Genomic DNA, 15,118 nt, shown 5'->3' with positions numbered 1-15,118 from the left:
TTTGACTGCAATTAGTACTGAATTCAGTGTAAGAATTTAAAGGGTTTACAGGAATGTGTTACAAGTGAAAAATACTGCCGGACTTAGTTTGACTTTTAGAACACATAAATTCAAAGAGAATTCACACAAAAATGAATAAACACACACAAAGAAAAACCCAACCAAAAAACCCACAGAATTCTATATATTCCCAAATAGCTACAATAAATTAACATTGCTCCTCTTCTGAGCTTAGTCTAGTAAGCAACACACGTTAATTTTAAAGGGCTATAAATGTTTTATTTATTTTGATCACTACTTTGTTTTCTACTTTAAAATTATCTAGCTTTTTAATACTACATTAAAAATCACATGCTTGAAAGTTATTTAACGACTCTGTATAATACTGGAAACTCACTAATGCATAGGCCCATTCATCTGCCTTTTTATATGGTACTCAGTTGCAGCTGGATGTTTGTACAACATATCTAAGGCTAATAACCTTCCTTTCAGTCTAAACCAAGAACTACTAGATCCAGGGGCAACAGCTAACAATTTCCAGAGTGTGTTTAGATTGGAAAAGTCACACAGGAAGAAGGGTAAAGTAGGGAAAAAGTCCAAACCAAATACACTGGAATAAAATCAGCAGATGTACAAAATCAGCTGACATAAAAACTGTTGTTTGCAAGCTTTTCATGACTTTTTCTTTTCTTTTCTAGGCAATATTTCATTATTCCTTCATAACTGCCAGTTTAGGCTGTGTCTATGTGGGTTGCAGAGTCTAGACCTGGGTAATCAAACGTAACCATCTAGACCGTCAAATAAAGCAATCCCTGGCACTCTACAGCTGTAGCTGAAGCCCCTTTCTCTGCCCTGAGGCCCGCTGCCTTGGGCTGCTGACAACATACTCCCAGCATCCAAAATGAGCTGATCCTTTCCTCAGTGCCCAACAGCGATGGTCCCTGACCTGTCCTAATTACCAGCTGTCCTCCTTGCTTGACAGCTTCATTTTCATAGTAACCATACAGAAACATCATCAAATAAGCTAATTATTTTAAGAAGAACTATCATCTACAGGTTTGCTATCCCCATTTTAGTTGTTTCAGAGAGTGCTTGTGTGCTGTGAACCATCCTAACACTGCAACATTGCAGACTGTAAAAATCCAGTTGCTGGTTACCTTCCCTAGTGCTGTCTATGACGGATGTCATCTCGGTGTTCACTTTAGATATGTGTCTTGCAGAGCTATCTTTCTGATTAATGGTACATGTGGGCTGAATCATAAATCTTGGTCAGATGTTAACTAGGCTGTACTTTATTTTTGTTTAGACTATTTGCTGCCAGTAGATCTCTTTTTAGACTGATAAATATTAAAGCTCCATGCAAGCCTTTTGCACAATACCTTTTTTGGGGCGAGGGAAGGGGGGGGGGGAATGGCAATTTTTTTAAGCAACGAAAACGTAATCCACACACATCCTGCCTTACACTTAAGCCAGAGACTTTTACAAAACAACAGAAAAGGACAGAAGAAAATGACAAAAGAAAAGCTTCTTTAAAATATTATCAAACATGGACAGCAAAACCTGCCCCCCCCCAGGCTTCTACACATTTGCCTTTATTCTGTCTCAACGTTAAGAAAAGATTTTTATGCATCAGGAACATGCATAAAACATTAACTTTGTTTGAAAGAAATGCTGACATGCAAGTGTTTAGGCATTTCTGGCTATGGCATTATTAATACTATCCAGATAGCAAGTATCCAGTACTTTTAATCTGTCCACTTGTCTTCCTTGCTTCTCTGACAGCTTCATTTATATAGGAACCATAGAGAAACAGTATCTGATATCCCACTAGTTTTAAGGAGAAACATCATTTACAGTTTCAGACTGAATGCAGATTAATCAAGGGTAGTTTCACTAATTTTAGGTTTATTGATTATAAGAAAAATAACCACATTACAATTAAATACTGCAGATCAGCTAGCACCAAGTTTTGTAGTTTGCTAATTTCAGCAGATGAGAATGAGCAGTTGACACCTGCACTAAGTGAATTAAACTGATTTCCACTGGGGTTATAGTTCAATTCATGGTTTCATTTTTCAGAGCTCTTATTGATTTTTTTTTAATTTATTTAAAAAAAACACAAAAAACTTATTTTTCTATGCATCTCCAGAGTAACCAAGATTAACTGTTTTTTATGGACTTTCACTTGCAGATTTCATATATGTGGATGAAACCTTATCATTGAGTGATTCCCAGTCCTGCAATTTTTCTCTCAGAAATCATAATTACGGATTGAAGAAATACTATTTTTGATAAAGGAGGGGATAGACTAATAGTCTACTAAAAGCAACTTAAGCCAGGGAACATCATAGTTTTATTGATACTATGTGACTGATATCACGGAAATCAATACATTAGAAAAATCACTGATATATATTCATGAATTTAGTAAACAAAATACTGAGCATCAGACATAACACTGGGAAACAATATCCAATATGTTAAAGAAATCACTGCTCAATACTCATTTTTCAATGATACAAAAATATTGTGTCATATTTTCTACTGAAAGACAAAAAACCCACACAGTTTCCTTAATATTTTCCATCAAAATTAGTCTGAAAAATGAGCAGGTTTACTCAATAAGTCAGAAAAGCATTAGGGTCAATCTGTGTAACAGTTATTTCCACAGCCTCTTTGGCTGCTTTCTTACCAATTATTATGTATTAATAATCGATAACTATTATTTGCCATTATTACTTTCAAATAATTAGAATAAGCTCAAATATTCTCCTTTTCTTTCTGTTTTCTCTTTTAGCTTCTTAAGATCATTAAGGCTTTCCTGAATTCTTTCACAATGGTTGCAGTCTAATCTTCAACCAACTGCTGTAAGTGCCCCTTTAAAGATGCTACAGGACTTTTTGTCAATTTATCCATAAAGATTAGACTGTGTATTCAACTAGCAAGTTCTAATAGGTCCAAATAATATCTCAAGAGGAAAGCAGTGTGACTAACCAGAGCCCAAAGCACTGTTTATTTTGAAGCTTAAGTCCTAGAGACATTTTAGCTTATATATTCCCATCTTACTCACATCTGTGCAGATAGTTGCCTGAATTAAATGAAGGAAAAAAAAAAAAAGATGATTATGGGCGAAAAAGAAAAATATGAATAAAAGAAAGAATTTAACATTTGATTAACTTACAAATTAAGCAATTAGAATAAAACTAATAATCTAACTCATACCTCTGATTCATACACCTTACCGTTAACACTAAGCACCATACTAACAGAGGAGTATCCTATGGTATTCCGGGCAACACATTCATATCGACCTTCATCAGCTGTTCCAACATCACGAATGGTAAGAAATCCCTCTGGACTAACATGAAATTTTCCACTTTCAGTTACCTGTACTCCATCCTGCAGCAAAGCACAATGTTTAGTTATTCTAAACACTCTTTGTTTTCAAACCTGAATTTTTGTCTTTTCTTTTTTATTTTTACATTTTATTTTACATTTATATTTTGTATGCCAAGATAATAGTCAACTAGATTTAGATTAACTTATATAAAAAACTCACACAGTTATGTTGACAGTAGGATTTGCATGTATTTCTAAATTGTACAGTGTATTTACATACTTTTAAAAGTACTCATTATTATAAATCAAAGTATTTTAATAGTTATAGGTCCTCACCACATAAAATTTAAGACCCAAAAATAAGATAGCACCTTTTGAGAACATATATATTTGATTTTACTCAAAATTAACCAACTAAAAAGGATCTCAAGAGCTTTATATGTATCAATTCTTCATGTGCTATGCATTTAGAAGCTATTTAAGGTACATTAAAGTACATTTTCTAATTCTCACTAATTGAAGAGAAGATGATATTCATGAAAATTGAAGATCAATATTAGCAACCCATTAATTCACCAGTACCTCTGCTAATAACTCTAAGTAACAGTTTGATATAATAATTATTGCACCAATGGAAATCAAAGCCACCGAGAGGTTACCGAAGAGTTACCGAAACATGTCCTGGTTGAACTGTCAACCTAACAGTGTCAAAGAGCTCAGCAATAGAGTATTTTTTATTGCTTTATATCTATAATATCACTGAAAGTGTGAACATTAATAGGATATTCACACAGAACTGTCACTAACATACATAGGACTTTTAAGGCCTACGTTACGAATTTTAGCTGGTCTGCATAATGATTTGCATAACCACACATATATATTTTATATATATAAAATTCACGTCTGGTATCTGTATACATGCTCTGTATTAAAGAAGATTTGCTGATTAAACTTTGGGTAATGTGTTCAGACACCAGAGTGAGGAGTAATTTGACCATGTGCTCTTTAAATAGCTAGTTATGAAGAGATGGAAAGGCTACTGCCTTTTTGCAACAACCAAACAAATATCTAGTACCTTATTCCATGTAATTACTGGCTCCGGCTCTCCTTGAGCGCTGCATGGGATCTGCACATTTGCGCCAACCTCCACTGTCATGTCACTGGGAACGCTGGCAAATACAGGAGTCACTAAAAAAACAAATGATACATTGACAAGGTATGAAATACAACTTGTGCAAAAGACAATCTAAAAAGAGGTCAGCACTGTTTATTTTTTCAGTTAGCCAACATTTCTTAATCTATGACCCTATTCTGTCTGCAAGTTTTTAGTTGCTTTAAGTTTGTCTTAGAGATAAAATTCCTTATTCCTGATGTCTGCTTCAGGCTGATTTTTAAGTACTCTTAACTTCTAAGAAAACGGGCTAGTAGTTGCCCAAAAGACTTAAGTTCCATAAATTAAAAGCTCTGAAAAAAATTTCTGTGAATAGCTAAATCTGAACAAAGTCACCAGAGTGAATATCCCATCAACTTGACAATTTTTTTAAGTTTTAATTTTTTAAATAGCAACAACAGAGATCTCTTAGATGATAAAAGCAAAACCTTCCACAACTCATTCAACTGTGATTCCCCCAGCCCAACTTGCTGAGGTCCTAAGCCTTCACAGAGCTCCTACCCTCCTGACACCAATGAGCCCTAGGCCTTAAAACATCAAAAAATTACCTTCAATTTTAAGGACACAGGGTACACAGCTACCTAAACCCACTGTGAAAAAAACGAATGCATTTTTTAATCCTAATTTCCTTCAAATCCAGGTTGAGATCCAGCAGTCAGATATCACCATGAGAAGCACATACAAGATCACGAAGACACTAAGAATTGTATTTCTGCTGTAACATACCAGTATTTTGGGGGGAGTGGGAGGAGGCTGTGCTTTTACAGAGAAGTATTTGGTCACACAGCATACATTTATACTACCAACCAAATCTGGCCCTGGTGTTAAATTGTTTGTATGCAAATGGCTGTCAAGGAGCATCGACCATTTCAAATAAGGCATCCAGAGGCAGGCGACCAGCACCGGGAGCTCAGAGAGTCTGGCTCTGTGGATGTGAGCCATGTCATGCCAGCAAACAGACCTGGACCATTAAGTATTCATTAATACAGATTTAGCCACAGTGACCACTGACTAGACATTCCTCAGATGAACAGTCCTTTTTGTTAGAAGCACAGAAGAAAAAGTTTTCTCTTCTTGCACAACTGAAAACAGCATTGCAATGAATGTATGGAGAGCTCCAATTTCAGGCTGGATGTGCAGCCTTCAGTCTTGTATTTACTATCTTTTGGTGATTGGAATCTGCAACCCGAGTTTTACAAAAATCATTTTATTAAACTACTCAAGTTCAGTGATGTTCAGTTGATGGAAGGCTATAAAACTTTTTAAAACTGAGGGGTTTTTTATGGAATTTAAGTCAACAATTTTATACAGGTGAAAAAAATCTCTATTTTGACAAATCAATCTTCCAGTACTACTCTTAACTATGAAAAATTAATGGAATTTTTTTCTGACAAACTTCTAAGCTCAGGAAAACATTTGAGCCCCTTTCACTAAAATACTGTTTAAAATGAGGTCACTAACAAGAAATGCTTTGAATTAAATGTTTAATCTCCCTGAATTTAGTTAAACACCAAAGTACTTAACTAAATTATAAATATTAATACGATTCTAATTAATCCTAGAAGTAGCTTACTTAGAATTTACTTGAAGAAATGCATAAGAAAAATGGAGTGGGTTTTTTTTCTTGTGTCAGCTTATTTTAAGTATAAGGAATGACTTTTCATTGTGAAGGTCATTCTGCTGTTGTAAAATAAAGTGTTCTGTTTCTGGACATCAAAACATTATGTTAATAACACTATTTAGTTAACAGCACAGTGTCTTATAAGAACCTAGTCTTTTCACAAAACAAAATATTTTCCCAAGCATGGGAATACTGTCATCCTCAAAACAAACCTTCATTCTTTACAAAAAAGAGTAAATCAGATGATAAATGTCTTTCACAGAAGACAAACTGTTCCAAAGGAATGACACTTTCTACAAATACTAATAAGTATCCATACATGTTTTTTATTAAAAAACACCTGGAATCTAAAAATAGATATACTCAGTAATAATGAACAGAAATGTGAAATGTTAGCAATCCCCTGGACAGCAAGTTTTTTAAACAACAAAAGATATCACCTCATTCTAACAAGCTTTTATCAAAAAAGGCCATGTTTAGTTGTAAGCTTATGTAGTCTCCAAGTGACTTTGAACAAAGTCTATCAGGGCACACTGTCCCACATGCTCAATTTATAAAAACTAATAGAACACCTTATAATTCAAAATCAGCAACTTAGAATCATTGTAAAACACAGCAAAAGTCCTGAAGAAAAACCCAAGCACTATTCAAGCTGTTTCAAAAGCTTTTTTAATTCTAAACAAAGTTAAACTACTTCATAATAACATTTTGTGCCATCAAAAATAATTAGTTCTCAATCTTACATTTTAAGAAAAAAAACCCCAAACACAATACTGTGTATTTTAGTGTAAGCTTAAATCTTCTTTTCTTTTTTTTTCCCCAGCAGCTGTACATGGAGATCATACCTCTAGGCTGTACGGTCAGGTATACAACAATTCGTTGAGATCCGATAATGTTGACAGCTTGGCATTCATACTGTCCCTGGTCATGCAAAGCAACCCTGGAAATCCTTAGGGTTCCAGAGGATAAAACTAAGTGTCTTCTGTCAACAGACAACTGGCCTCCTGAAACACAGAGCAACAGCATTTCCTATTTATAGCAGTGCAGAACAAAGTCCCTTTGTGTCAGAAAAAGGGAAATCCAGAAGATTTTGAATTAGATAAAACATTGAGATAAACATGCAAAGCAAACAAAACATACATATGCACACAATCATAATCCTGATCTCTTCTCTGTTTGTGGTAGCAATAAATATTTTCATTTAAGGACCATGATAAAGCATCCAAATGAGAAGGCATCATAAGAAGAACACCAACAGGTATTACTGTTCATTTTGTATTATTGCCATGTGTGTAAGACACAATTCATCTTATCTACCTAGGCCATCTAGAGAATCCATAGAAAAATACATACAGCCCTGAAAAAAAGGTAATATAGTAAAGATGAAATAAAAGGCACACCAGTGTCTGTCTGTACCCTATTCCTCCTTTCTGGACATTTCATTTGATTGGAGCAATCTTGGTAGAGAGAGAAACACGGACATTATCAGCATCAAAATGATCAAGAGTTTGTTAAAAATCTGCTTTATTTAGGATTTCCTAAGAGTTGTTTTGCTTGCTAGAGCTATTTCATTTGATTCAACTGGAATATTTACTTACTGGTAAAACATCCACTACAGTATCTCCTCCTGCTGGATTTGGCTTAATGCCTTTACAGCCATGACCTGATAAAAACAGTCAGCAGTGTGCACCCCAGTATTCCTGTCAATGCACATTAAGTGACAGAAATGCAGTTATACTGCTGCCAATTACAGGTTGGACTGTTTTGGTTTCTGAAGAGAGCACATCCCACCTAATTGCAGATCTCCAGCTAATGGTGGTCATCTCCATTTCTTCTGCAGTAAACCGGCAGCGATAGGTATTGCCACATGTGATTTGTCTCATATTTCTTAAACATTTATTATTAGGAATCTATAATGGAGACATAGATTTCAGTGACTCTTTTTACTGAATAATGAAAAACGTTTGGGCAGCTAGCTTCTGTGGGACACCTTGCCTTTTCTAGCTAAAGCAGAAAGAGATGAGCCTTGTTTCCTTCAGAGACTGAAGCATCTAAACAAATACATGGAATTCCTTTCAATGCAGGAGCGATTCCAAAATGACAGCTAAACTATTCTAGTAGCTCAAAAGTAAAAATGGAACATGCTTACCTCCTTTAGTCCAGGCAATAACAGGCTGGGGATAGCCCTGCGCTTCACAAGGGAAGTCAACAGTTTGTCCCTCAATCACCATTTTGTCTTGAGGAGTGACAGTAAACTGAGGTAGAGCTACAGAAGAGAAAATAAACTGGTTAAAGAAAAACAACTGAAAAATGCATGACTGCCTGAAATTACATACCGTTTCCTGTGTGACTTGAATAACTCTCATTGGTGGGAAAAGAGATGCTAATGGGACTCTTTTATATTGTGACAGCTATAGGGCAGAGAGTTAGGGCAGCCACTTGTGCAACAGGAACATCTCCCTCACAACCTGGCCCTGGTGTCAGTGAAGGCCTCTGGGATCTGCTGCCGTAGATCTGAACTAAGAGGTATGGTAAGACTTGTAGAATCAAACACAGAGTGTCCCCTGGATTAAAAATACCTCCTTCTCTTTCTCTGAAAAACTCCTCAGTTAAATTGTGAAGAAAATGCAATGCGGTCAAAACCATCCTAAGCTCCTTGTTTTATTCTTTATGCAAAAGGAAAGCAGTGAGTGAAGCGTGGGCCAATTTCTGCAGCAACATCATGGCATTATCAGTGGGAGAAGTAATTTGTTCAGCTCTCAAAACAGTCATCCGTTGGTGAATAATAAATGAACAAACCACATGGACAAGTTGTTTTGTATAGCTTTAAAAATTGAACTCATTAACAAAGCATTTGCAATCTAAACTGTTTGCCAACTAGAGATCTTAACGTGAGAAAAGAAACAAACTCAAATTTAAAGGTTACTCAAAATGTTTTGCAAATAAAAGTTCCAGCATGAAAACATTTGCAAAAAATATTCTCCATATATATAGGAGGCTTTTGATATATTGTGCTTGAAATTATATTTCGTATATACTTTTACTTTGTTTTGCAGAAAAGCTTTGCTAACACCTCAGCTGGCAGAGTGATAGTTTCCATGAAACTCAGCCAAAAATATTCCCACGTTCACTGAAGTGTCTACAAAAGGAAGACAGCACAGATCTGTACTCAAAACTCCATTACTAGTACTCCAGGCACAAATTCTAATCTCTAGGATTGCTGCCTATTACAGAAAATATCTAATTAATCCCCCACAAATTTGACACTGCTTGTTTATTCCTACAGGCAAACAAAACATAATAACAAATAAACATTTCAAGATGCCAATGATTAACTTCTGAGAATAATCAGTGAAACTTAACTTTTGGAGAATTAGTATATATTATCGTACTCCGAATGAAATGTATAGCAAGTTTCCTACAGACTACACTAGAACAGTGTAATTAGAACAAAAAAAATAAGGTTTTAGTTCCACTCTGACAATTCAGAAAAAAATACAAAACCACACAATTTAAATATACCCTTCCTAATATGTTTTACAGCTTGTCACTCCTAGTTTAACGTTACTCACCTTGGACTATGATGTATGCAGTTGCGTGGATATTATCTATGCTGTTAGTTGCAAAACAGGTATACTCGCCACTGTCCTCCTGCTTCACATTTTGTATGTAAAGTCCTCCTGAGGGAGTTATCGTGATGCGAGGGTCACTTGGTAAAGGGGTTCTGTCACCTTTGGTCCAGGTAATTCGTGGCTGAGGGTGCCCGGTTGCGCTGCACTCCAAGGTAACACTCTCTCCAACTAGCACTTCGGTATTTTGTGGGTGAATCACAAAACTTGGCCGGGCTGCGAGAAATGAGAGATGCCTAAATATGACTTTTAGCTCACATAACACTAATTTAGCTGAATACTACAACAGTTTGGGGAATCTAGCTGGTTTTTAATAGCTCTGTTCCAACATACTTCTAATCTTGGTGCAAACTGTGTCTCGCTTTAAGCCTAATCTAGCTGCAGACATTTATAAATATCAATAGATAAAAAATGAAAGCTCATATAATTGCACTGATGTTTTTTCTTAACTCCCATTAAAACAATTTTCAAACATTTCCTTCTCATGTCCTGATCTTTATAAAGGTCTCTTCAGAGGCATAGACACTGAGACACAGAAAACAAACCAGCTAAAAATTGTCATAAGTGCACAAAAAGAGAAAACTGATTAAACTATATTTTAGTAACTTTTCCCAACTACATGTGTGCTTCGCAGTGACATTTCAAGTTTACCTGATGCCGAGTGTCAAAACAAAATTTCCTCACAGCAAAGTTTGGAATTTGAAAACATTACAGTCCTGGACAGGAATTTAGTGCTTGCAAACACAAAGCCCTGGCTAGACAGAGATTCAGGTGAAAAAGTTCCTGAGCAAGGATGGCTGCACCATGTGTGCCAAAGCCTTCAGGAGCGGCCTGTTTGAAGCTCGTGGTTTTCAGGTATCCAGAGAGCACGCTACTGCACTGAGCAACGTTGCAACGTAACAGCCTCTCTTCCTAACTCTTCTACAAACAGCCTACCAGACTATCATCAGAATTGCATACTACAATAAACATTTTAATTAACTGGCTGATTTGCATTTTTGTTCTAGGGATATTATAACTTAATGATCTAGTTCTTAAGATGCCCAAGCACAAGAAATCTACACGTCAAGAACATAAAAGAGCCAAAGCATCTTACTTTTAGCAATCTTATTATCAAAACAATTCTCTATCTGAATGGAAAATTCAGACTTGATGTTCTTTACCTGGTGACTCAAAGTATCTAAGAGTAACTTCCTGAGTTTTCACTTCTCCAGCCACATTTTTTGCCATGCACTGGTAAATGCCTTGGTCTGTTTCTTGAGTATTCTGAATCATTAATGTGCCATCATCCAGCAAGTTTAGACGGGAATCTTCTTTCATACTGAGCTCATTACTGTGAAGAAAAGAATCTTCTGGAGTTAAACGTTTAAATCACAAGCACAGAAAACTGCCAAATAATAAAACCCAAAATATATTACCCAAAATAACTTGGGGGAAAAAAAAAGTTCTACTGTGTTAAGTAAAATAATAGAACTTCTAGTTTTCTCCTAAAGAGAAGAAGAAGAAGGAAAATAAAAAATGAACCAATTTTGCTTATGCAAGTATTAGATCCTCAAAATGAAAAGCCAAAATACTTTTATGAGTAAAAGCTTACAGGGAAAAAAGTGAACAAAATACACATACCTGGCCTGTCTCATTTTCCTTTAAGGCTGTTCTAACTGGTAAATCAATTTAAAATGTTTCCACTGGAAGTACATCATGTAAGTTCAACACTCAAGAGACTTTCTACTAGAAGAGGGGTTAGTTGCTATAAAATCAGCTTTGTGCCAGCCTCTGTCTGGATTGCTCAAGGAGCACTAATGAACCTGATAATAATTTGTACTGGCTTGAAATACAAGTTAAGATCATGTCTTCAGGCTATGTCATGGATGCATTTCTGTGACATTAACCAAGAACGGTTATGGGCTTTTATTAAAGGAACTGTTTCTCACTCCATCCCTCGCTACATGATGAAGCAAGCACAGAGGAGGGACGAGATCTCACCCCCTATGAACAAAACCCAGCCTGACTGCTGATCTATTCAACATACTGCTCAACAGGTCAATGGCTTTTGACTGAAATCTTGCCATATTCAACTACCTTGCAAAGAGCTTTGCTCTCATTCATGCAGCCAGGAAACAAGCCAGAGTCAATAATCCCACACCCCAAGCTCAAATTTCTTCTTAAAACTCTTTCATATGTGTATTCTGAATACATGTTTTCTTTGTTTATTATAAAAAGTACACGAGCCAAAGAAAATTTTAATGAAATAATTACACCATCCAAGTTCAAGGCTCTGTTCTTGACATACTCTATAAACACTGTACCCTTGCTGCACGTGGGGTTCTCACTGACATCAGCAGAAAGCTATAGAACCAGGGCTCTACGTTGTTCCATTCTATCAGCAACCAACAAAGTAAACTGCTTCATTTGCTAATATCAAGCGAGGGAATTTACCTTCCAGATCAGGTTCTCCATTTGTGTAAGAGCATTATTAAAACAAAGTCTGATGAAGCTAGTGGTAAACTCACAATTCACGTATCCATCATAAATTCCCATCAGTTTAAAGGGGGCGATGGGCTGCCACGTGGCTGGTTCAGCCGTGCTGTGCCTAGTGCTGCTGGAGGGAGCCAGGTTCTGGGCAGAGCTTGAGCAGCCACTCTGCAGCAGGCTGGCCCTTGGGCTGCTGAAAGACACACATCCTTTATAGGTCCTTCCCTCCATCCCCTAAGCAGTGAGGAAAAGCAGTGGAGCAGGTTGCCTGGAGAGCTTCTGCTACTTCCATCATTGGAGGCTTTTAAGACCCAACTGGATAAAGCAAGCTAGTATGAACCCGCTTTAAGCAGAAGGCTGCACTGGAGATCTCTTGAGATCCCCTCCAACCTGAATTACCCTACAGTCCTAAGATACAAGCACTTGCCTGCCTGCCTGTCATGTACCAGCCTGGGGAGCCTGGAAATAGATGTATCTCTCCTCTCCTGGAATGGAACTACACCTCAGAGGAAAGCTGCCTCCGAGGAGCTGGGGCTCAGGGAAGACCTCCTCTGAAACCTAACTCTTATCCAGCTGGGGTTCTTTAAAAAAGTAGCTTTTGCTCTGCCTCAAAATGTATGCCAACACTAGCTAACCTACAAACTGCACGTGCAACATGTCCATATTGAATTGCCTGGTACTTACATATAAATGATTTAATTTTACAGGTGTGAGCAACTTTGCAGGTGTAACTACAATTGAAGACCTTACCAATAGTATTATAGTCATAAATTAATATTTTCTAAAGTTATCAGCTCTTAAGTGTTCAGAATTACTAATAAAACAAATCTGTGCCATTATTACTTCATATACTTCTTTTAATCATAATATGTTTCTGCTGTAACTATTCCATATATTAGCATGTAATGCGTGTGGACACGCACCCAGAAATGTACACATACCCAAACATAGTTACATCAAGTTTCTCTCTTCCTCTTTTAAACTTACTTGTTTCGAAGCCAGATAATTTCTGGTTTAGGATTGCCTTCAGCTCTGCAAGTGAAGTACACTGTATTCCCTGAGGTAACGTCCACATCCTGAGGCTCTGATGTAATTCTTGGCCTCTCTGTATCAACAATAAAACCTGTAAGGAGCTCTTACTTGTTTTAAAACTACTAAAGAATGGTAAATAAAAAATTTTCCATACACCTTGTAGAAAAATAATTTTTCACAAATGTTTTAGCTTAAAATATTTATACGCTTAATCAGGATCAAACATACTTTTCCCTGTGCAAAAGTGACTGCAGGCATTCTGACCTCTTCCATTGTTCCTTAGGACTTTTAGCAGACTGGAAATGGATTGTGCAAATTTGTATCAGGTTCTAAAGTAGCTGTTTTATTTATTTGAACAGAGGCTGAATTTGCTTATGAAGAAAAACTTTAAAGCAGCAAGCACAAGTGCCATTTAAAATAACTTCCTCTAGATAAATATCAGTGCCTAACCTGCCTCCTACAGAATAATTTGTCGAGCTTGCTTCCTGCAGTTTGCATATTCCTGCTCCTTAGATGTGCAGAGAGCTGGTAGGATGCCATGTGAATTATTCTTGCACCAAATCCCCTTTTTACTATCTTTTTCATGAACCTTGTAGAAGCTTATGGTCATAATTCTCATGATAAGAATTATATCCAACACATAACCAAAAGGACAATTTACTTTTATATCTTGGCCTCATCATGTCGCTGGGCAGGCAAATGCCCATAGCTTGATGAGAAATCTGCATTTTGATTTCAGAACACAAGAGGTGTGGGGCCATGTCCCAGGGTGCCCACGGGGCCAAGCCTTTGCACACCTAGGCTGAAGGAATACAGACGAACAAAAGGATTATAATGGAAGTGCTTATCCATTAATCCTTCAGTGGCAGAGGATTTCAGTACCTGTGCAGGGCACCCCTTGTAAGTATAGCTGAGTAAAAAAGAAATTCAGTGGCCAACCCTGATTCCAATAATGTCAACAAGAGTTTTAACAATAAGATCTGTGAAATCAGGAGCAGTTCTGTACAGCTTCTTTCTTCCCCTTCCCTTGTACAGAAGGGAATAAAGGACACAAAACAATATTAACATAACACCAAAGACCCTAGCTGACAATCTTTTTGTGATCAAAACTGAAATATAAAAAGGAAAAATAAACTCTTTCCAGATAATCACATTTAGTTCCTCAAGGAGAAATTTCAAACATGGCTATATTTGTTTCATTAAAGATAGGCTAAGGCGTAAAAGCAATCAGTTCTGTCAGAAGCAGACAAGTGAGAAGGAACACAGGAAAATTTCTGGAAATAACCAATGTTGACCAGAGGTGGTTGGTATTATCAAAGGGAACATAACAAATTCTAACAAAACAAAACAAAATAAAAAAACCACAACAGTTTAGGTACATTTAACACATTCAAGAAGCCATCAGGCAGTGGCAAACCCACCACAGTTAAGTTCTTCTGGTGTTATCGTGGCCACTGATCTTCCCTGGATTCTTCGTGGGTACTCACAGGTAGCTGCTGCTTGAGCATTACCCGACTCTGCATATGTCTTCAGCAGCTCCGCCAGCCACAGGATTTCACAGTCACAGTGAAGAGCGTTTGAATCCAAACGCCTGCACAAAACAAGAAGCACCCACAAACACCTATTAGCAAGCTTCAACTATTTTGCTAGGATTAAAATGGTTCTGCAATACCAACAGCACCTTTATCTGTGAAGACAGTCAAGGGGCAATATGGAATACACATGACGGTCACATGCTTGTGTGCATTCTGGTACCCTTTATTACAAAAATGCTATTATTTTTACTGCACAGGCAGGATTGTGTTCAACACAGTAAAGGTCTAAATAACATTTCTTTTTTAACCCAAGCAT

General features: G+C 36.8%; 1 protein-coding gene across 2 annotated transcripts in view; it reads right to left on the bottom strand.

The window, feature by feature from the left end:
* PXDN (peroxidasin) overlaps positions 1–15,118 on the bottom strand; it is an 88,846-nt gene that overhangs the window by 26,686 nt on the left and 47,042 nt on the right. For both annotated transcript variants that reach the window (XM_069805891.1, XM_069805893.1), the window contains 8 exons: positions 14,689–14,858; positions 13,223–13,340; positions 10,927–11,096; positions 9,707–9,979; positions 8,284–8,400; positions 6,980–7,138; positions 4,418–4,530; positions 3,243–3,399 (listed from right to left, as the gene is read on the bottom strand). In XM_069805891.1, coding sequence (XP_069661992.1) covers positions 3,243–3,399; positions 4,418–4,530; positions 6,980–7,138; positions 8,284–8,400; positions 9,707–9,979; positions 10,927–11,096; positions 13,223–13,340; positions 14,689–14,858 — 1,277 coding nt within the window. The remainder of the gene's footprint in view (positions 1–3,242; positions 3,400–4,417; positions 4,531–6,979; positions 7,139–8,283; positions 8,401–9,706; positions 9,980–10,926; positions 11,097–13,222; positions 13,341–14,688; positions 14,859–15,118) is intronic.

Source organism: Haliaeetus albicilla, chromosome 18 (assembly GCF_947461875.1).
Source record: "Haliaeetus albicilla chromosome 18, bHalAlb1.1, whole genome shotgun sequence".
NCBI classification, from domain to species: domain Eukaryota; kingdom Metazoa; phylum Chordata; class Aves; order Accipitriformes; family Accipitridae; genus Haliaeetus; species Haliaeetus albicilla.
Note: the sequence above shows the minus strand (reverse complement) of the source record. Positions and strands in the feature narration are given on the sequence as shown.